The following is a 24,560-nucleotide window of genomic DNA, read 5'->3' on the forward strand; positions in this document are numbered from 1 at the left end:
ACACCCGCTAGGTGTCATCGTGTGCCACAGAGATTTTTAGACAAACACCTACCATACGTGAAAACCTGCAATGCGTCTGGAGTTCATGGTGCCCTTGAATACACTGTGCCGCTTAAAAAAAGGACTTTTGGTCGATTACTGAAAACGGCTGTGTGGAACCCCGCTGTAAATTCTAGTAACTACTGCTATTATGTGCAGAGTTTGCCCATTAGCAGTGTACCACACGTGGTGTAGTGCTTCGTTTGGGGCCGGCTCAGTGCAACATGATGGGAGGGGAGGCTACTGGGGAGCAGCACCCTGTGCCACCCACACTGCGCTGGAGGAAGAGCATGCAGATTTTTAGCAGGTGGTAGCAGAGTTGAGCTATAATGGAAGGTTAGAAATAGGAAGGTTGGATAACAAAGTTTCATCATCTCCCTTGTCAAGAAGCATGCCATTTTCATGTACATAATGTCCTTTTGGGAGTTTATCCTTATCTAACAGAAAACGGTGTTTTCATTTACTTATTCTATTAGCTATGAATTGCAACATATTTTTAAAAATTAATTGATTACAAAATTTAATTCATGAAAATTAATTAATAAACTAGACACAACAAAAGGTAAGTAGATAGCTCACAAGAATTGGATATACTCTGTTCTTACACCAATTATTAATGAATACACTATCAGCTCTATTTAAATTCAGAAACTGTTTTAATTTTATTTAGAAGTATCATCAGACTATTCAATATCAACCAACCACAAATTTCCCTGTTTTTAGGTTTGCATTTGGTGGGTTTTTTAGTTTAAAATAAGAGAAAATGTGTAATTGCAAAATGGGATTTTGCTTTTGCAAGAATAAACAAACAATCCTTTCCCATGGAAGGGAGGACTGGAGATCTAAGACACATTTCTTACAAACTTAAAAAAAAAAAGGTTTGTTCATGAACAATAATTTTTCATACATTGATGTCTTTACATGTGGTGTTTTTTCCATCAGTTGACTGCTTGTTCAGATCTTTGGAGAAAGATTTTAATATCCTAGAGAAAGGAAAATGAAACATTGAAAGGTCATTTCATGTCACAGACTTACCCCCCTTAAAACTTATAATAATAATGCCTGTCTTTCCATGGGGTGAGCTTTCGAACTACGGACTAGAAGATTATGATGAAAAACTAACTTCTGTGAGATATAATACTATAAAGTACACTTTCCCTAGGTTACATAAGCTGTCTTCCAGAAGGGCACTAAAAACAATGCTGTCATTCAGCTTAAGCACTACATATCTTCAGCGCACTAATGAAAACACAAACTTACAGTGATAATTGCGGAAAGAACATTCTTCATGGCAAATTCTAAAAGAGCTCCTGATGCATCACTAATATCACTGAGATTATGTTTTCATGTTTTCCACACAACATCATTGCCTTCAGCAGTTTTACAAAACTACAGTGTGTTAAAACGCAATTCTTAAAGTAAGCAGAGATCTTAAGCATTGGCTTGAACTTACCAGTAAAGAGAGGTATTAAGACTTATTTAAACCAGCAAATATTATTCAGAACACACAGAGACAAACTCTTCAATACAGTTTCTTTTTTTATATGTCATATTTCAGGCTTAACTTAAACAACACTTCAAAGAAATAAAGATAAAATAAAATAATTAACTAACATTTGGAAGAGTACATACCCACATTTAATTAATTTTTTGCACAGTTCTGCAATCTTTATCACACACTGTTTGATTTGTTAATTTCCAATAATTTCGCTTTAGCACAATCTTCTCTTTTTCCAGTTTCAGTAATACTACCCATTATGTAAGTAGGATGAACAAGCAATCTTTGATTTAAAAAAAAAAAAGGTGCTGAATATTTAATAGAAAGTTAAACAGTAATTTAACTCTCTAGGAGAAACTTTTTTAGGAGAATAATTAACAGTCAGAATTTTGATAAAATAAACTACTTCAAATTCAAATACATACTCCAATATGTATTTCATGCATATGTTGAAGGTACAGCCTTCTTTCAAAAGCAGAAACTGCCTGTATGTAATGATGCTTCACATGCCTTGCAAAATATCAGGAGCATTTCAGTGAATACAGAAGAACCGGGTTAAAAGACAGTTTTGCTAATCCTTTGATTTAGAAGGTAGTACTAACATTTATCTTTGACTCTAAGAAATACTTCAGTGTAAGGAGGCCTTTCAGAAAAAGGAGTTTCAATTCTGGTTTGACAAAAGTAAATGTTAGCAAATGGAACCTTCAGCAAGTTATCAGTACTCATCATTACCACACAAAGCAGATGAGGATCTTGGTAAACGGTAGTGCTTCTGGCATGACAGAATGTGAATTTTGTTATGAGAGTTCTAACTACAAAGTACAAGTCTATGTTGCTGTAAAAAATAAGTTTGAGAAAGCTTATTATTATACACATCCAATACTGTCACTGTGTTCATGTGTGTGGGAAGTGGAAACTTTATGCTTTAGCAATGCCACATAAATATATGTTAAACATCAGTCTAAAAGTAAGAACAGTATGATTGAAAATTATAATCTGATGCAGAAAAGAGAGTGACAGAACAGCGTTTAAGAATCTGTTAAGAATGAAAAAAAGATTCATCTGGACAGTTTTTATTTATGCAACGACCAGTTTTGCAGAGGAAACCAAAACTAAATAACTTCAAAACACTGGAGAAATAGTATTCCAACAGATTTACTATGTCTGTCTTTAATGAAGCAAACAATATTTCTGTTACATGAATAATTATTTTTATCTTTTTTTAATGTAAGGAACAGTATTTTTCATGTATATTTGCATTGCATATACATGATATGTACAAATACATGACAAAGAGAAGCATAACATAGGTCCCTTTTTTTAACTAGGTATTTAAACACTAAGTTAAATTTTCCTTCTCTTGCACACCGGGACATTTGAAACACCACATGAAAAGGTCTTCTCAAGTTTCGTAAGTATTACAGCTACTGCCTGTGAGTAGACAGTGATTCAGCAGTGCTTTTTTCTGTCAAAGCATTAAGTGTTGCCTATGAACTATATGGTCCACCTCATATGCCCTGCTGAATACAATCTGTATGAACTCTCCCTAGACAGCATTTTTACTAAGTTACGTTTTATTTGTTAAGTTCCCTTTGTAATTTTACATGGCATTCTGAATCTTTGTTGAGCTGTATAATATTAAATGGCTGCTGTGAGTATAAAGAGGTTTTATAATAATTATTCAACATACTAATAATTTTTTTTTTATGAAGACGTGTTAACTATACATAACTATCCTGTCTCAGTGGAACTCCTATTTGAATGAATATCTGAGCAGTGTTACTGAAATGATTAACAAAACCAACAACAATAACAGCAGTAATAATATGACAATTGGTTTAGAATGAACAAGCTTGATGTAAAGGCCTATGTTAAATGATTTCAAAACACAGACACATAGAAATATGTGATAACCCTATCTTCTAAAACTAGAGTTTTTAAAAAGGACTATTCAGGATTTGAAAGCAGGATAAAAAATGCACCATAACATTATCAAATGCATAATAGTTTTCATATCAACAAACTGAATAGTAATTATCAAAGTACCTTGTTATCCTGGTTATTATAAGAATGTAGTCCACTCAAAATAACAGAAAAATGCAAGCATTAAGAATTTTAAAAGTAGAATATATCCCAGAATCTTTATTTAAATTTATCACAATCAAAATGCAGAGTTACCAAAATGTGTTGTTGTTTCTCTATTACTGTAACTTGACAGTATCAGGATAGAAGGCAAAATTTGTAACAAGAAATAATACCAGGTAAGAAGATGACTCCTTAACAGAAAAATGTTAATAGACAAATCTACACAATGAAAAAAGGAGAATTGCTTGCTTCTTACATCTGAATCAGTTGGTCTAATAAAAATATTCTTTTATTAAATGTACTTAAAGACAATTCCATTCAGAATGTGATGAAGTGCACTCATAAACACATACACACATAGGTGTGGTCTAACTATTCTAAAGAAATAAACTTCATCTGATAAGTGAAAAAAAAAAAAAAGTGTTTATAATAGCAAGCCACTTGAAAGTTCTAGTCAGGACCAGAAAGACTTCTAATCAGAACAGGAAAGACCAGATGAAAAAGTAATAGAATTTCCAAGCTTGTTCATTTGTTGACATTTATACTGAGGCTAACAGAAAGGTCATCATCACGTAGGACGTTGCCAGCCAGTTCAGGTATGTGAACTGAGAAAACAAACACCCTTCAAAAGACAAGAATGTAATTCACCTGGAGAAAACATTTTAATCAGAGATAGTATTGGTTAAAATTGAACAAGTCATGAAGAAGCCAAAGGAATCAGGTACCCTATCTCAAATTTAAAAAATTGTAAGCTGATATTCCATTTATAGTTTTCAGCAAAACATTTTATTTTCCACTGTTTATGACTGCAGTAGTAGAAACATTTTAACCTTAGAAACCACAACCTAGCTTGCTATATTTATCTTGTAAAAGATCTCAAAATAACAGCACTGTGGTTGGATTTAATTTTTAAAGAGATTTTCGTAGTCTCATGAGAATTTTTGAAAAAATAATTGATGTTAAAGTGTTTTTTACTTACTTTGGAAATGTTTTGGGAAGAAAAAAAGTTCACCTGTTCACCGAACATAGCTCTTTGAAGAGCTGTCAGAGAAGAACTATTCCTGGAGTACATATGGTTTTGGCCAGAATCCTAACCTACATAAAACAATGGCTACTGTTTTATGCCTGTTGGCTGATCAATATAATAATTTGCTGTAAAGTTGAGTAAGAACTTGTCTTAGCTCTACCCCACTTAGTCAGAATTTGAAAGTAAGACTGTTAAGTGTTGATTTCATGCATAAAACAGCAGTCTGTATTTACCAGTACAGTCAAGGAATATAATCTTCTCTTTTTAAGTATAGAAACCATAGAACACTATATTTGAGATACAGTCAGTATAAGAGGAAATTCTAAGTATTACAAATGAAAACTGAAGTTCTGCATCATCTATCTGTCAAGTCAGGAGACACAGGCATCAAATGAATCTGCCAAATACGTAGAAAAATGTATTATTTAAATGCAAGAATACCAATATGTCTTTGGTAGATGAGCTGTGGAAACTCCTTTGGGCTAGAGCATGTGCACTGAAACATTCAGCTACTGATAAGATTCGTCTGCAATAGTTTCTCACCTACATCTTTTCTCACAGACTGGTAATTTTTATAACTGTACTGCCCTGAACATATCCTATGAGCCACAAACAGCATAGATAATTGATGGTAGCTAATAAATTTTAAACCTATACTACAATCTACTCTTTAAGCTATACAATATAGTTACTCCTGAAAGTTGTACAGGAAGATTAGAAATTTTGATAAAGAATAGATACTGTGCTCTTGATATTCAGCTATTGGTTAGTGTAAAAAGGTTTTAAAAAGAGTCCCCTTCCCTTTAAATAGCAGAGTAGATGCATATGGCATTACTCAGTTTACACCATAGTTAAGTGTTACTTTAGATTGCATCACATTTGGTCTTCATGGAGAACTTGCATTATGTTAAATATTGCAAAGTCATGAAGTGTTTGTGTAAAGAACAGTTCTTGAGATCAGAGAGTTAGTTTAAGAAATTCTTTGGTCTACAAGAAATTCAGTGAAGTTGGAAAAAATGTTCAAATTAGGAAATCTAGCACTCGGTTAAAGAAAAAGCATCAGAAGGAAAGAATGGGGAATAGAAAGGAGGAGCAACCTAACATTCCATAGTGTCTCTCTTTCCAAACTGGCTGAGACATTAACATAGGCAGGATAGGTACTCATTGATAGTTACAGTCTTCAGTTGTGTTGCCTTTGTCTTACATTTTCCGTTTGTATGTCTTCCTACCATAGTAAATAAATTTTTTACCCTTACTTTGACAGAGCAAATATATTTTTGTATCTTGTCTTTTACTAACAATGATTATGAGTGATACAATAAATGCTGTGCACTTCACTTCTTATAAGTGATTAATATAATTCAGAAATACCAAGTTACTCCTGGAGTATCATGTATTTTACTCACATTTATAGTTTGTGGGACATCATGTGCCCCTGGTGGTGATCATCCCAAATTGTGAATACTGTTTACGTTTCACCTTTGGGTGTGCAGGTGCAAGCATCCTTTTATTTTGTCTCACACTATTTTGTTACACCCCATATATCATGTATTTTTGCCATAGTTCGATACATTTAATAGGTTGATACTCTGCCCCAAAGTTGCCTTATGTGTAACTGTTTTAATGCACATTTATACACAGGTGCAAGTAACGGGGAAGCTCTAGAGAATGGCAGAGAAGAACATTTGAACCCGTACTACCTCTGCGTGCCCTTTTCTGCAGCCTGGCTGGCCTGGAAAGGAATGTGTTCTACCACGTATTCCATACTGTCTTGCAGTAAGGTCCTGTTAGGAAGATAATTCAAACAGGCTCCTTCCTACGGAGCAAGAAAGGCAATGCCACATGTGACAAGGCAGTAGAAAACCTGTATAGCTATAGGCGAACAAGACCGGTATAAAAAAAATAGGTCAGAAAGCAGTGCAGTCTTTGATGGATGGAGTTTTCATGGAAAATAAAACAATTGATCTCATCTACAACCTGCTATACTGTATATCTGGTCTACACTGCAAATTGGCAGCATCTAAATTTACATTTACATTTCTGGGATAATGCAAATTTCAGTATGCATACTTACAAAGTTCTTGGTCCCAGAAAGCAATACTTACAGGAAGCTTGTATTCTTGATATCTGTTGATCAAGTCTTGAATGAAAGGATGCTGCAAAAGCAGTGCAACTGGAATGGGTGTCAGATCTTCAGTGCCTAATTCTTTGTATATTTTGATGAAATGCTTTAAGAAAAAATAGCATGTGGTCAATTTATTAAGTGTTTAAAAAATTTGGGGAAAAGCAAATATTGCAGCAGGTATTTATTTAACATACAATGCAAAGTACACAACATTTTCTGAATCAACCAGCCTACCTTATCATAGCTACCTTCCTGCTCCAAATTACTAAATCTATGATTATCTTCATCTTTACTTCCTCCAGTGTGAAACACTTCGAGCAGAGTTGTCACTGAAATTATTCCTTCACCCATGTAATTCAATACTTCTTTTTCATCTTCTATTAAAGTTTTCTCATTTGATACTATGTTGGGATACGGAAAAGCCTAAGAAAATAAAGCATAGGTATAATACTTGGTGATAAATAGCCTCTCAGTAGGTCATCTCTTTTAGTTAGACATTCATTGAGGACCAGTGGATTATACTTCCCAGCTCTTACAAAACAAAAATCATCAATTCACACAAAATTATCTACCAAACTATAGGATGAAGGAATAGATCCTGAGAATCCAGAAATATCCATAATGTTGGTGTTACTAGAAATTTAATAAACAGCTTTTTCCAGGAATGCAGCCAAAATTCCACTGAGAAATTAATATTCTTCAGAGCAACAAAACATTAAAATACTTAAAAGTTACAAATCACAATACTCTACCACGAACTTTGTGTTTATATAAGGAGTAAACTTGGCAATTCTGGATGTTCACATGAAAAAAGCAGCATGAATTTTCTAGTCCAAATCAAGGAGTCACTGCAAGACCTTTATTTTGTCTAATAGTTAACATAGGCTTACCAGCTCTCCACAGGGAAAGGTGAGAAAAGCTTTATGCAGAAAAATTAGAAGTTTACCATAAACAAGAAATGAGGTGTCTTTGTGGTGTTATTAGAGATCACCAAAGAGAAAAAAAAAAAACCTGCTGTGGAGATTTGTGAGCAAGAAGATGAGAAAGGACCTCACATAGGTGAACAATGCTTTGACTAGATTAGGCCACTGTGCAGACTAACCATGAACAACAGAAAATTGCATTTAATTGAACATACCATTTCTTTCCTCATTAGGAGGAAGAGACTGCTGAGATTCAGTCACACTTGTGCTACCTGTCTTAGGCCTTAATACATGTCTTTTTCAACACTGGAGTAGCAGAGTCATTGATACACTCTTTGTAACACTCAACAGTGGAGATTACACAAATATCAGCACTTAAGTTTTTCTATCTCCCACTGTACCATTTATATTTAGCTATAAGATCTACACAACCAATAACAAAATTATTGAGACTTAAAAGCTAAGCATTTTACATGAAAGGGCCTTTGCTAGTTAATAAAAGATTCTAGAACATGTTTGTCTGATCTTCTCCTATTAACATCACTGAAGTTTCTGACGTATTTCTGTAGGCAGCTACCAATGAGAAGTCATTGCAATTATCAGCACAGAACAAGAAAAAGAGAAGAGACGACAACTTACATCAGGTGCTGCTGCATAAATGCCTACTTATAAGCTGGCTATATAAGGTGTATTACAAAACTCCTTTGAGATTAGCTGGATAGCTCTTTATATCCCACTGAAGTTTACTCAGTTTCCAGTACCTGTAGTGAGAACTGTAAACAGCCACAGGCAGGCAAAGGTTTAGGTTCTTAACTGGGTGCTGAAAATCACTTTGGATGTCTTCAGGGATCTCGCTTTCTATTTGATGGAGCTTGACTGAAACGTGACAAGATACCAACTCATAACGTACTTTTTGCCCCCTTGTGGTTGTGAAATATCCTGCATGAAATGCTGGACGTACTGAAGCCAATAGCGAAAATTCGTTCACTTCGGTGGAACAGGATTTTATTTGTTCTCTGTTTTCTGTATTCAACATTATTGTTAAAGTGTATAAAAATGGAACACAAGGTTTAAGAACAAAGAAATGATTAAAATATTGTTCTATCAGTCCTGCAAATTCTGAGAACCAACCTATAAAAGATTACTATAAAGTCAAAGAGGATCCACACATGCAAGGTGTTCATTTAGAACCTAATTCTTAGATGTTTCTATGTTTCTAAGGGACTCCCCAAGATGAATGGGGCACACAAACTGTCCATATAATTGTGAGACATACATCAGATATAGCCCAGATTCACAGAGCCAATACATGGAGTGGGAAACTAAGTATGAGGAAATTCTCAGGTTGGATGGGCATTATTCTTGCTCCTCAGAGACACACTGTTAATTTTAGATTGAAGGTAAATATAACTCACAACCTTAAGAAGTCAAACCCTTAAGAAGTCAAACCCTTAAGAAGTCATTGACATACAGGTGATAATGCCAGTGCAGGCAGTTACAATCTTAGAAAAGTCCCAACCAAACAGATCAAAGCAAGCAGAAAACCGTAAGGAGGGGAAAAGGTTGTGTTGCTTTACATCCAATGATATGAGAGTTAGACCTTTCCACTGAAATGTGGGAAACTAAGTTCAGATCTACTCCATCTAATTGGTAGCATTCTGTGCTCTCCTTCTTTCTATGAAATGTGAAAAGGAAATTGTCTTAATCTCTCCCATGCACATAAACTCTGTTGTACCAAATAAAAGCAGACACAGGGGAGTACAATTATATATTTTGTCATTTGAAGTGATGAAATGTAATTATGAATATGTGTGGGATTACACTGTGTGGTAAAATAATGCCCTTTCTATACTGTTTCTGGAAAGCACAACTGTATTCTAAGTATTAGGCAAATGTTAAGAGTCACTGTGGTTGTGACAGCATAGTGAAACATTTTATTAGCTAGAAGAGCAAGCTCTTTCCAACGTGTGTACATTTTATGTCTCAGAAAATTACTTGTACTTCAATAAGAAGGAACTGATGCATGCAGTGCACTAATAGCAGTTTTGAGACTAAAAATAACAACATAATCTAGAAATACTAACAATGTTCAAAAGCCCAGCTTCATTTAATGTGACAATAAGTTCATCATGGCTCTAAAAATAATTTTTAAAAGATATTTCATATGAAACAAATTATTAATTATTAATCCTTCTTACCTTACAGGTAAAGCAAAACAATTTAAAATAACAACGAAGGTGCATATATTTATAAATACCCCAAAGAAACATAGTGTAAAAGAAAGCAAGACCAGCAATAATATCAGGTTTTATATTTAGACAACAATACTGTAAGTCACACTACAGTCTAATTCCTTGGGATTGACAGCTGGACTTAATTGTCTAAGATTAGGTCAAAGAATGTCCTCCGTTTATCTGTACAAGGAGCAGCTACCAGTAAATATCTTAAACTTCTATAATTGTTTGGCAAGCAAATTTTCAGACTTTTGCAAGAGTACTACTGAGTATTATTACCAAAGTCAGTGGAACTATTTGCAGAGTTCCCATGAAGCCAGTGGGACTACTTCTGAGGACTGGAGCTACCCAGGATAAGAAAATATACAGATATCTAGCTAATGTATAATTTGCAAGCACCACTACTATTCTTTAATATTTTACTGTAATATTTTACCACACATGGAAGAGAAGCTTCTCCTTTCCTATGAATATATGTTCCAGTGGCAACGCTAAGTGCTCTATAAACACCTTCAACTGGATCAGAGTGGGAAGCAAAATAAAGTAGCATCTCAGTATAGTTGAGCAGAGCAGGATCTTTTCCGGTATCAACAAATAAAGTGAAGAAAAACTACAAAAGGACAAAAATATGTAAATTAATTTTTACAATTGGAATTTAATCAAATACAAATCAAAGACCATGGAGAAAAGGATGAAATAAAATAATGACTGCTGATAAGTGATTTTATCTTTAAAAATGTGTTGAGGCTGTGTAAATCAAGATAAATCACATACGTCTCCAAGTCATTGAAGGAAACAGAAATTGTAGTATCTCCTTTTCTAGATTGAGGACTTCCACAGAACAAGGAGGAGTCGTAAAATCTTGTATTATGGACTTATTTTGGACAAACAGGTCCAAAACATTTTCTTATATTCAGATCACACTATTATTTCCCTTCCATGGAGAATTCCACAAGCTTAGATGGAAGGATCCTTTGCCTCCCATTCTTTACAATGCTAGTTACTGTATAGCAAAATTAATGCGGTTCAAGGGAGAACAGAAATAATTAAGTCTTTCTGAGTAGACTATGATTTAGAACACTGAAGGACAATTCCTAGATACCTTTCTACATTATTCCCAACTTTGAGGTTTTTATGCATGGAAATCATATTCTGAAGCACTACCTGACCTCAAAAACCACTGAAACATTGCAGTAGTTACCAAAAAAAAGAGACCCAATGAACTTTTGAATGAAACCTCTCGGGTTAGAATAGTGAGGGGTCTCTTCAAAATACCTGTTTTTAAAGTTACCTTTATGAGCTGTCTCAGCCTATCTAAAGGCAAAGTTTCTGTGCAACTTTTTGTTACACTTGGATCTTCATTTCCATCAAACCACAAGCCAACCTGGCAAAAAAGAAGTAATTTCACACATTAAAATACAGTGGCCTTTATGCTCTATAAGTGTTCAACAGACAGACTACTAAGAGCTTAATTCCTGGACTTAATCAAGCTGAATTTGTTATTAATATGCAATGACATCAGAATAATGAAGTAGATGTTTCTAACAGATACTTTGGGAATTACTGAAAATGGAGTGTGATAAAACTCTATGCTCTTGAAAAAAGTGAAAATTAACAAGGCAGCTGTAAACCTACACTGCCCCAGAAGCAGAATATGATGCAGAATTTCTATGTGTGTTCTGATTTCTTCCTTCTAGGGTATCTTTTGCTACCACATTGCTTTTGTTCTAGCTGTACTTTTGGCAGAAACTGTCCACGCACTTCAGCATAATGAAGGACAGAGACATGTCCTTCCAGCTCTTCCCATGCTTGCCTCCTCCCAACAACAAGACCAAGTGTCCTGTACTGCCTACAGAGCTACAGCTACAACTGTAAATTAAAAGGGTCTAGAACCAGTTCTCCAACACAAGACCCAACACACAGGAAATATCAGCTAGAACTTACCTTCTAAACCAGGATGACCACGAAGAGACTGCCTACAGAAAAACTCACTTGTTTCGACGTGGCCCGTGTAAAATCATGCCAGGTTGTGCAAACAATGTCACAGTATGGACAATTGAGTACCACTACCTGGGGATGTTCCCTAGCACTGTGTAGTTTACTAGTACAGGTGCAGATAGAGGACCCTCAAATTCCCAGTGGAAGGTTCTTCCTGTTATTTTCAATGAACATTTCTTGTCATAGTTTCTTGTTAAGACAGTAAAATAAAATAAAGTTTAATGACACTTTGAATGCATGTAAGACTCAGTATTAAACAGAGATTAAAGTTTGTTTCCATTTTTACTGAAAGACTTTAACATTTGAAAAAATCTTACTATATTAATAGACTAATACATGAATCACAGATGTTAGTGAGAGATACAATAGCCTTTCAGTGTAAACATTCAGTTAAAATATTGTAACAAAGTTAAAAATTTCATTAGCAACATGCTTTTCCACAGTTTGGGTGTATTACTATATTCTTGACTATATAAAATATTGCATTATTATTATGTGTTTTCTTTACAAAGCAAGACAATGAGACAGGACAAAGCGGGACCTTCCAATAGATTTTCAGAAAGAAAAACAAATCAGTAAAGCTAATTTTCTGCTTTTTCTCCATGTGAGTTAGCTGATAAAACTGAGAAAATTAGCATCAAGAAAATAGACTTCATGTTGTCTTTGAGATCTTTACCAGAAATATATCAGATGGTTTGCTGTCGATGATATAATATCAATAACAGCAATTGATGAACAATTATTTTACTAACTCTCAGCTGTTGTTCTTTCCTTAGTTTTATGGACTGTACTGACTCATTCATTCTCTAGTGCACCATGTTCCACAGAACACAAATCATAATTTTTTCAAGAAAGAAATTAATAAGAAAGAAATGAAACAAGTATTGACCTCACAAAATTTGCCATAAATTACTCTAAATGGATACAATAAACAATTCAGATGCTCCTCATTAATTAATTTGAAATTAGAGGACTAAAGTTTACTTCAGTCTAAAAAATTCTCTTCCTGTTCTTCTCATAATTGTATATGAAAAATTCCGAACCAGAGTACTGTCAGTAACATGAACTGTAGGACCTCATATACAGCAAATACACAGGGTTTTCAGGAGGTTTTTAAGTGAAGAAAGTTTTGGTTATATTTTCAAACATGAAATGGAAGTGATAGACATTACAATTTTTATTTGCAATATGAATTGGTTGCAGAGCAAAATCTTCAGAGCAATGCCGAATGTTGAACTGAGTTGCTTTGGATGGTCTTTGGAGGTTCCCATAACATTCTCTTGAGCACCTAGTTATGTGCCTACCTATATAGTGCTCTTTTGAAAAAGGAGTTTCAGCTGTGGAGTTACCTGTGTTTCTATGAACTTTTTAGTCCTTTTTAGTCTTCAAGCAACTCAATGAGACTGTAGGTTCAGACTCATCACTCTCATGGAAGTCTGGAGGAACTAAGGGAATGTAGGTCTATAAACAAATGGGTATACACCACTGCATTTTTGCTATCATTGACTGAATGTGAGCCAATTCCAATCCTAAAGTGAGTAAATTAATTGTTTGGTTATTATTATATTTGAACTAGGATCCTGTGTTAAAAATGTACATTTACAGTCTGCATGTCTTGTAACTGTTAGCTTATTTTTAAACTCTCACACTTCAGTAAAAATTACCACATCAATAGAGAAATAGATGTAGATAGACCTGCACATTTTGTGGGTTTTCTGGCTTTGCAGCATTTGTTTCTTTGCAAGGCTGGGGTAGGTAGGCACTGGCAGGCACTCTTGGAATTTTTAAATTAATCTAAGTAGTTCTGAAACTGACAGACTTCTGGAATAACAAAGGTTTTTATTTTTATATCACCAAACAAATATAAACTGACAGAACTGTAGAACGTTTGTGTATACATGCATACACATATATACCTACATATATATGTGTATATATAGGTATGCATGTATACAATGTACACATTAAAAGAGTCATCCCAAGTATGATTAAGAATCCAAAGTAAAAGTAAGTGAAAACTTAATGAGCAGTATATTGCTGAAAGAAGAAAAATGTATTCTTAATACTCTTTCATGAAACTTGCTTCCTGAAAAACCTTACTGAACTACACGACAGTTCAAATAGAAGTTGTCTTTAGAGAAAAGAATAGATCAAAGGATTTTATAATTTTCCATCTATTCAAGGTCATAAAAATAATCTTCATTTGCAAGAATTCCTCACTGGAAAAATTCTAGAAATATTTAAAGTAGAGCCAGTGAGCCCCAATCTAAATACTTATTTCTGTTTAGAACAAATTTTTTGTCTTATAGATACAGTGTCAAACAGGTTAATAGTAGTCAAAGTGCTCACAGAATAGTTTCTTTAGAGCAGGAAGGATTTGCACTCAAAATTAGGCCTTCAATTTCCTGAAGACTATTTTCACTAGAAAGCATCCTCAAAAAAAAAAAAACCAGTTAAAATTCAGATTGACTTTCTGAACTTGAATAAACCCAGTAATACATAATTCAATTCAGAGAGTTTAACAAAATCATATTATTCAAAAGAGAAAGGAATTATAACCTGCATATAGTACTCCTGTGTAACAAAGCCTGATCCAGCTACATCAACAGACTTGAAGCTATGTAGTGTTTTGAGAAGTTGTGTCACAGATGGCACTGGCCAGGGCTGTGCTGCTGCTAGCAAGAATCTGCGCCAGTCAATAAATTCTGAGTTCACTATGAATGCAGATGCCAGATTTTGTAACTATAAAAACAAAATAATAAATACTGTTAAACATGCGTGCGTAAACATACACCTTCTACATACTATGTATCCTTAGGTCTTTTCCCTGATTAGGATGGACAAGGTTCTGCAGTGAGATTTCAAAAATGACACAATAAATGTATAAAGGACAATTTAGTGATACACTAAACAAAACAGGCCACTGAGCACTGTCTGCCACTAAGGCACTTGGCATGTGCAGTGGATATTCCTCTAAGTAAATACTTTGACTCTCTAATTAGGGGCCTGTATCTAAACTGCCTATGAGATAAAAAGCCCTTAGTACATGCTAACCCCTGAACCATGCTCCATCTGTGAGTGCTAAGAATTGAACTGACAATTTAGCAGCATGAGTACAAAATGCAGTAAATGCTTGTGCCTGTGCCTTGGCCCTATTTTGCTTACTCTTACAGGTGTCCACCACATGGCTTTCTCTGCTCCAGCATTATTTCAGTTAGAAAAAAGTAGTAATTGAAAAGCTGCTTTGCAGCTTTCTGCATGTACCTATTTCCCACCAAAGATGTTGTATGTGGATAGCAGAACACAAGTAGGAGAATACATGCAAAATCTCCCGGCACAGCACCGTGAAGGCTGTATCTGCCAGAGAGAACAAAACTGGCACAATTCATTACTGCAGTACTGGTGTGTTGAGACCCTACTCTACTCTACCTTCTGCCCCACACTCAAATGTCCTTGCCAAGGGAAGTGACTAGTTTGCTCCAAACTGGAGTTGAGAAGGAATGTGTTTACAGGAATAAGGCCTGGGGCAACACAGAGTGAGACAATTTTGGTAATGCTGTAGATGTCATATGCCCTAACATTGGCAGGTACAGTACCGCTTATTACAATTTGAAAACTTGTCTGAAATTCTATTAACTCACACAATGACAAAATGGTGAGTTCAGTTCAGAATAGCTTGTGTGGAATAAATATATACCTTAGCTTATGCTTCATGCATTTCCTTTTATATGTAAGTTCTTGCTTTCACTATAAATTTAAAAGTCTCATATTAAAATAGTGTTTTTAAGGAAAGGAAATTCTGTTACTAAAATAAAAACAGTACTTATAAACACTAAGGGTTCTCAGAGAATAAAAATCATGGGATACATGCACATGTGGTCTATTAATAAATGTTTGACTCATAGTTTTCCCCATATAATTAATTTCCTGTGTTAAGATTAGATTTTTATATGCTGATGATGACAGCTGTGCTTAGTTTTCACTAAACTCAGCAGAAATCCATCACACAAAAACTTTAAAATGGTTTATTCATTGAGTTTGTCTGTGTGAAGAATACTTGAATAGAGTTGTTTCCCTCATGTAAAATGCAATTAAAATCTTAATGTGAATCATGGCTGACTGTCAGAAATAATTATCAAAATATGCTTAAAACAAATGAAACTTTTCATCCCGTAGGCTAACCAGCAGCATCTGAAAGTAAAATTAATCAGAGATATCAGTGATGGAAGATTTGCAAAGACTAAATTATATTTTTTCATGTTGCTAAATCTAAAATATTGGATATATAAGTTTAAGGTCATACAGCTCCAGATTTTATCTTCCTGTCTTGGAACAAAGAACAATAAACAGTCTTGTTTTAACTCCTGGAAATGAATTTTCAATGGTGTCTAAGGAACTGATATAATTTGAAAATCGTAAATAAATATAGTGCTGACAAAACCATTTTATTTCTGGCAAAGTGGCTTACAGAATCTTTCTTTCTCTAGTTAAAATGCAAGAATTTTAAGGAAAAACTGATAATGCCCTATAACAGTTATATTCTTGACTTTATCATAGTAAGCACAATGCTGCATCTTCTACACAAACCAATACTTTTGAAATTAAAATCACAGTTAACTTACTTACAACTGGAAGTGTTAAGTTCAGCCAGATATCAGGAAGGCAATTTGTTCCAAGATTCAAATTAATCAAGTCAATAAAAATGTCAATAAATACTTTCTTTTGTATAAAACCTAATAAAAGAAAATCAATATAAGAAAAAATTATATTTACCATTTTAAATAGACTTCTGCTGTTAAAAGAAATTTGTTTTTTTATTTTAACGGCCATATGGGAAAGTTATTTATTTTGCTATTATGTACTATTGATAGTGGTAGTATCTTTCAAGCCAAACATAAAATTTCTCATTTAAAATAAACCATGTGTGGCCTGTCTAATAGCAAAATGTCAAATATTGCAATACAGTGCAATTCTTTTGGTACTTGTCCTGTTCTATATTGTGATCACTAGCCCATCCTCACACAGTCTGCATTGAGGGTTAATAAGCAGTTCCTAAATACCAATCACACACATATCTGTGTATTGAATACCTACCAACTTTTTCTTTCACTGTGCTCTACTTTAACCAATCATAGATCTATGTCTACTCCTGAAAGGAAACGTGTGTTAGAAAATAGGATGGAAAACACAGACCATTGTTTGTTAACTTTGAAACAAAATTTAATTGTTTAAAAAGCTTCTCAGAATTGGCTTGTGGGAGTTATAAATAGCTCTGTCAATTTTATTTTAAAGAAATAATAACATAAAAATAATAAGTGCAACAAAACCTATTTCTTTTTTTAAATAAGCATGGATTTGCTTATAAGCAAATAGAAAGATCAAACTTCATGCAGAGTATTAAAACACAAAGTTATGTACACCAAAATTTAACAGACAGACATGAGTCTTTTCTTTCAGAAATGTACTTTGCTGGCTCAGTGAGGATTCACTGCGAAACCCCTGCATTAAACAACAAAAAAAGGTAAAATAAGTTTCTAATTATCTAAATTTTGAGAGACAAAACTAATTTGGTCTCATTATAATCAATTCCATAGCATCAAAACCGTAAGTTTTCAGATTACCTTTAAAAGCAAACACCATCAGTGACATCCCAGAAGGACTTAATTTTTTTCCTTTTTACTGCCAAACTTCTTGCCTTTTTGAAAAGGCATGTTTGTGCGCATTCTATGGCTAGCAAACTTTTTTCTTTGATGTGGAACAGTGAAGGGAAATTTCTTAAATTTATGAGGAAGGTTTAAGTGGTAGAAATATTAAGAATGTATTTGAATATTAATTTCATAATGTCAGTATTTAAAATCAAGTTGCCAATTTGAATTAGTAGTTTACTATCTCTGTAGACCAGTTTGCCTCCAATCAGGAAAACTAGGAGTAATCCTCTCAGCACATCTTAATACAACAAAGAAATCCTATATGTATATAAGCTTGGAAAGAAGAGGAAAAAAATAGATTTGGGAAGCTTAAAGTCTGTTGGGACAGGAAGAAGGAAGGAACAAACACCTGGACTTGAAGCCTATGTCCTACCATAAATTTCAGCATGAAAACAAAGGCTAGGCAAAAATACTAGCAGACTGATAACAGTGCTCAAATGTCACCTCTTGAAGGTTTTTGAGTGATCTACTTTGAGAAAGAACATCTTTTTAAAATTTTGTGAGTTAGACTATTTACTGAAGCACATTGGGTTACTGATTTAAGAATTTTAAGGTAAACAGAAACTTGTATTTTGATGAGAGCTTCAAGCCACAAGAATCAGATGCTCTCCATACGGCACAATAAAGCCTACATTACAGAAGTATCATTATTGGGAGACTTCACAGAAGATTCGATAAACGAGGTAAATTCTTAGTAATTCATGGGGAGAATAGGCTATGACCCACTAAGGAGCCAGTGAAAACTCTATATCAAAGTAACAGGAAGAATTTTTATATCTTATTTGCAGTCTCAAATTATCTAGTGCTTTACCATGAAAAGCCCAGCTATCATAAGTTTTATTTTATATTTTACTAAACATCTCCCTTTCCACATCTAATCCCTTGTACTATGGCAACCTAACTTCTTTCTCTCACATTATCTTATGGTTTAAACTGTTCAATTCCACTATGATTTCTCTACATGACACTAAAAAATGCTGTTCCTGTATTTCCTATGTGTTTCTGGCTTCGTAAAATGGAATTGAATTTTGTTTTTCTGCACAAAATTCTAAAATGTTATTAATATCCTCATGTCACTTTTTCTGAGGCTACATGACTTCAAAAACGTACCTAAAAAGCATTTAAGGGACAAGAAAATTCAAGAATTTGAATCAAGAGATAATGGGATTAAAGGATTGGAGTCTAAAACATTGATCACAATTTATAGAACTTTGATTGGATTGTAGCACATGCTAGAACATAGTTTTCAGGTAGATTTGACATTAGTTGATGTAAACCCATTGCAAACATCAATTGCTGTGAGATATTTAAGCACTGTCAGAAGATCTGCAGTATCTACATATTTTTCTTCCTCTGTGGTAAATGTGAAGAAACAACCCTCTCTTTCATTAACAGCTAAGCTACTTTCTATCTATTAATTATACAATTGCTGATGTGCTGTACAGTAATTTCTTTTACTTTACTACCTCCTCCTGAAACATCTACGTAGGACAATTACAAAGTGTCTTCAAAAAGTTATAATAGCTCAAAAATTTCAAAATGAGTGTGACCTAATTCCTCCTCATGACATACCTAAGAGGAATGAGGAAGTCTGAGAGAGATAAAAAGGAAATCCCTCATAAGCATATAAAAAAGATATTGAATAACTTCCCTAAATCTATTTTTAGTTAATCTGCCTATAATTAATGTATTTGTTTTTATATTATAGAGCATGGAACTGTCTTGGATATCTGATTGCATTACAAGACAAAAGGTGATTCATCAATTTAATTCAGGGGTTGCCAATGTTTTATAATCATGGAGAGATGCTACGAGTGGGCAGTTACACAAATGGTGCTGAGAAAAGAATACTGGTGTCTGCAAACGGTACTCTGCAAGTGGTAAAAGGCAATAATGTCCTCTGAGAAAGAATGAGAAAACAATTCCCAGAATCAGCTTTGTCCACGTAACAAGACTGGTTTCAAAACAGGTATGCTCTTTACAAAATCTTTTTGTTAAGTCCAAAAGAAAAAAAAAAGAAACCAAAGCCAACCAGTTTTTACTGAATGATGTAGGACACTGACTAGAAAATGAACTTATCAAATGTGTAGAAACAGTCTTAATTAGAAGGGATAGCAAGCATTTTGGAACAAGAATCAGAATTCAAAAACATTTTGAAAAATTGGAGAGAGGTCAGATCAGTAAGTAAATTTCACTGGAAAGAGATCAAAACACTTTGAGAAAACAGACTGCACAAATTAATACACACTTCACAAATTGTAGATGTATTCTAGGATAAAAAGGACACTATCCGCTAAGAATAAATACCAAACACTACACTGGGCTGAAATAATGGACTACATAAATGTCACAATGGGAATCTTACTGCCAACATAAAATTTCTGTAGAAAAGGCTCTGGGAATTATGTCAGATTACAATATCACCAGAAAGTGCATGGGAAGACAATGGAAATAATCCTTGCATTCTTTTCAGCTGTTAAGACCTCTGCTGGCATACAGTTTTGGAATTTGCAGATCTAGAAGGATGTATGGAAACTAAAGAGTGCCCAGAAGAAAGCAGCAAGAATCATCACAGGCTTAGAAAACATGTCCTGAGAGGCAAGGTTGAGGGAATTCTGCTAGCTTCATCTATGAAAGGAAGATTATGAGAAAACATAGTAACAGCTTTCCAGCTAAAATCACATTACAAACAGGATAGGGATAAGCCCATATCCATAGCTGCAGTAAGAAAGAATGATAAGAAATAAAATTTATTTGCAGCAAAAATATTTCAGATAGTAGTTAAAAAACACACAATGAGAAGGACACCAAAGCACTAAGGAAAACAAACAACACATTCTACAATGGACTATTTTAAAAGCCTGTCAAAAAAGAATGAGATGCAAATACTGGATACAGATTGTCTGACTAAAATTGATCCCATTTTTAGACATGGATGACTTCTTGATACCCCCTTCCAACTACTTGTTATGATACTAAGATTTTGCTAGCATTTTTCCAAGGGCAAAGTGTATTTGAAAACTTTGAGGGGAAAACCTTGGTATTATGTGACTTAAGAGAAAATCTGTAGAATTAGCAATGCCACATATCTAGTAAGGTACCCTCTGTAATATATATCCTGTTGCTTACTAGGTAAAGTATAACTAAACATTTTTGTTATTTGAGAAATCACAAATAAAGATATTTCAATGATGGATCTTTTATAATCAACCATATAATGCACAATACTGATCTTTTCTTCTGATCCCTACAGATTAACTCTACTTGAGTGGACTAACATCTCTTAATGAGGCATGCATTCAAAACCTACACTATTTCTGATATACTATTTAGACCTAGAAGTAGCATGAATACATATAAAAGACACACAAAATAAGATTATATGTATACGTGTGTGTATATATAGCATATCTTCTGCAGTTACTAGATATTTTATATTGAAAGTAGTGAGTTGATCTTGATTTAGAAAAAGGTTGATTTAAAGATGAATGACCTCACATTTGTTTCTCACAAATTATTTCTAGTTCATCTTCATCACTGTTGAAAGAACTAAGAACGGTCATTAATGATTTCATTTTATCTATCTTCTGATATAAATCATTGCTTATTCCTTGATGGTAGAAATACATTCTGCTGGTATGCTTTACCTTGACTGCAAATTATCAAGTAGAAAGTTGCATTTAGAACATGTAAAATTATGAAATCATGAAATCAGATAGTTCTCTGAACAATTCCGATTCTCAGCTCCTAGATTAAAAATCAAAATACAGCATTCTTATTGCAACCCTCACAAACATTTTTAAAGGGAAGAATAGTGGTTCAAGCTGTAAAGTATATTAGTCATATCCTGGCTGTAAAGGCATTTGTTATGGGAAGCCCAATTTGTGCAATTAATAATCAGCAATGGAAAATGGATCTGTTCTGCCCCTGTAGGAAAGTCTCATGAAGGACAAGTCTGACAAAAATCTGTGAAAGGTCATGCCAAAACTTATCCACAAGAGAATAAAAAGTGGCAATATATACAGATATGGAGAGAAGGTATGAACCACAATTCAGAGGTCAAGAAATCATTTGACAGAAATAATGCACTGATTTTCCATACATTTATGAAAAGAAAATCGGGGTTTTCAAAATCAATGAAGCTTCCTGAACTGGTAAAGACTGATAGTAAGACGAGAGTTAACTCCAGTGCTTATAATGTATTATGACTCAGCTAAATGCAATAAACAATCAGATAGAAGTTATGAGTCATCCCTCTGTCCACGTTGCCAATGTAACAATGTACTCCATTATTTTTGTTCATTGTTGTCAGATTTATAGGAGTCAGGTATAGAAGGGCTTATATAAGCATCTACTGTCAATTCAGCAGTGAACATAAAGAAAAGCCATCTTTTAACATTATAATACATTATGAAAAAAACATAAATTTTACACTCATTAACTCTGCAATGTATTCTGTTAAAGTGTCCATGTATGTTACAAGAACATTGTGAAACAAAACCTAACAATTTTCGTCTAGTCACTTCCAGAGACACTTTCCAAATCAAACTCAGAGGAGTAATCTGGTTTTTCATTTGTCATCATATCATCTTCCTGTAGTCTTCTATTTTTCTGCCAAGTAGCATTCCACAAATGAATAGCTTTCTGGGGGTCAAATTTTTTGATATCTGGAGAGTTCATCTGAATTATCATAAGATCTGTCACATTTTCAGACCTTAGTTTAGAGTGCAAATGCATCATGGTGAGTTTCATTTGACTGAAGCCTCTGTCTGTTTCAGCTGAACTTGCTGGGAGAGTTAGGATCAAATCTACCAATGTCAGGATGTTGGGATATTTCTTTGAATAATCTGAGTTCACTGAATCCCATGTCAAGGTCTGGATGTTCTGAAATCTAAAAAGGATGGTAAGAAGTAAAATTATAACTATCACTAAATGTAATTCCATAATCCTTTTCAATAAATTAATAAACAGACACAAATGGAGTTTTCTTATTACCTGTTATAGAGCTCTGATTTCAACATGCTCCATTCAGTTTCTACTTCATCTATTTTCACACTAGCAGCTTCTAGTACGACTTCATAATGTTTAGTCAAGACAGATACCTCCTTTTCACCAAATTCTGTAACAGAGGGAAAATGAACATATTTTTATGTTTTTAAAAAATTTAGAAGGTACACTTCAAATAGCCACTGTCACAGTTCCATACCTTGTTTCATTTTGTCAGGCCATAGTTTAAAACTTCCAATAGTAGTTGCTCTCAAAACATCTTGACTTGCATCACAAAAACAATCATGTAGCCTCTTCACCAAATTACTTAGTAATTTGGTTCGTACTGCTGAAATATTTCCATTTCCAAGAAGCTGGTAACCATGAAAGTGCTGAATGGTCTCCATCAGACGTTCCTTTGGACCAGCTCTGAAAGATACAGAATACAAAACAATATATAATACTCTTTTATTATATTCTAAGAGATCATGGTTCAGCTGTTAGAAATGCTAGACCTTGTTTGATACATGTGGAGTGTTTCCAGCGTTGACTGCATGGTTGCAAATATGTCTGCAATGGAGGAGTTGTGATTCAGAGTAACACATGACAGAATGTTGAAGACATTGGTGACATCCAATAAGAAATGAGAAAACCTGACTATCTCCATTCTCAGAAGGAGGTGTAAAAGGCCTTTGACTTTCTGCCTGTTTGATGCTCTTGAATCTTTTTCAATCTGGAAATCAATATAAAAAAAGAAAGCATCAGGTATGTGGACCAAAATTAGCCACAGCAATTACTTTTTCCTGAAGTTACAACCAAATTTTAAATCATTTACCTTAGTCAGATGTAGAACAATTGCAGGATAACCTTTAAGGAGAATTTGTAGAGCTGTTTGTAGACGACGAAGCCACTGGGAGCCTCCGATGCGAGAAGGAATAGCTGGACGTAACTTAATGGCTTCATACGTGGCTTTGAGATTATTCTTATTTAGAGGTGAGTTATGATAAAAGTAATAAATATTTCTCAAGACATTGCTTAAGATGTTGTACAGCTGAATATTTTTCAGTGCTCCTTTGTAAGCCAGCTTTAGGCGGTGAGCAAAACAATGCACAGGCTGTACACAGGGCTGAATTTCCCTCAGAAGTTTAGCGACCCCACTGTTTTCTCCTACCATGATGCCAGTCCCATCGCTTCCAAACCCAACTAATTTTCTTGACCAGTCTTGGTTTTCCAGACTGAGCTGAAGATTTATTTCTAATGTTTCCTCAATTGCATTTTTTATAGTTGAAGCATCAGTTTTGTGAACAGGTTGAACCCCAACAATTTGGCAATGGACTTTTCCTTCATTTGCAAAGCGTACATAGACAACTGCAGCTGCTTTGAGTGTACTGTCTGTGACTCTATCACTAATGACAGAAAAGAACTTACATTTCTCCAGTTTCTCTTTTAAAGCTCTTCTTTCTACTTCAGCAATAAAATGTATAAACATTCTAGCCGACTTGTCATTTCTAAATACAGAACCAATATCCACTCCTTTCATATCATCTAGTTTGCACATCCAGTCAAGGTCTGTAAAGGGACGACCAGATTTAGCAATAGCATGGCATGTTCTAAAAATATTTTCTACTCTACCTAATGTTATGGAGTTCATGCTCTTCAACATCTGCTCAGCAGAAACTGTACCTGGTGAAGCAGTACTGGCAGCTTCCATGCAGGTAGCCCAGGCATGAGCTTCACTACTCTGGTGTGTATTTATAAATTCAAGTTTGAAGTCATCAGTGCCAGAACAAAAATTATGAATATTTTCCCCCAAATCTACATTGTGCTTACGACATGGTGCACAAAACATTATTCCCCTTTCATCATCATATTTTAACCAGGAGTATTTTGTTAGCCATATTTTTGGAAACTGGCGATTCCTCTTTGTTCTCTGATGT

General features: G+C 34.3%; 1 protein-coding gene across 1 annotated transcript in view; it reads right to left on the reverse strand.

Moving 5' to 3' along the window:
• Positions 1-940: 940 nt before the first annotated feature.
• Positions 941-24,560, reverse strand: part of LOC104617402 (sperm flagellar protein 2-like) — a gene marked incomplete at its 5' end in the record, with an annotated part of 50,760 nt that continues 27,140 nt past the window's right edge. Inside the window, 8 exon segments of the mRNA XM_010282716.1 lie at positions 941-989; positions 991-1,022; positions 6,755-6,883; positions 7,009-7,197; positions 10,368-10,541; positions 11,223-11,315; positions 14,489-14,671; positions 16,556-16,662. Of these exon segments, the coding sequence (XP_010281018.1) occupies positions 941-989; positions 991-1,022; positions 6,755-6,883; positions 7,009-7,197; positions 10,368-10,541; positions 11,223-11,315; positions 14,489-14,671; positions 16,556-16,662 (956 nt within the window).

Source organism: Phaethon lepturus, unplaced genomic scaffold (genome assembly GCF_000687285.1).
Source record: "Phaethon lepturus isolate BGI_N335 unplaced genomic scaffold, ASM68728v1 scaffold3802, whole genome shotgun sequence".
Lineage (NCBI taxonomy): Eukaryota > Metazoa > Chordata > Aves > Phaethontiformes > Phaethontidae > Phaethon > Phaethon lepturus.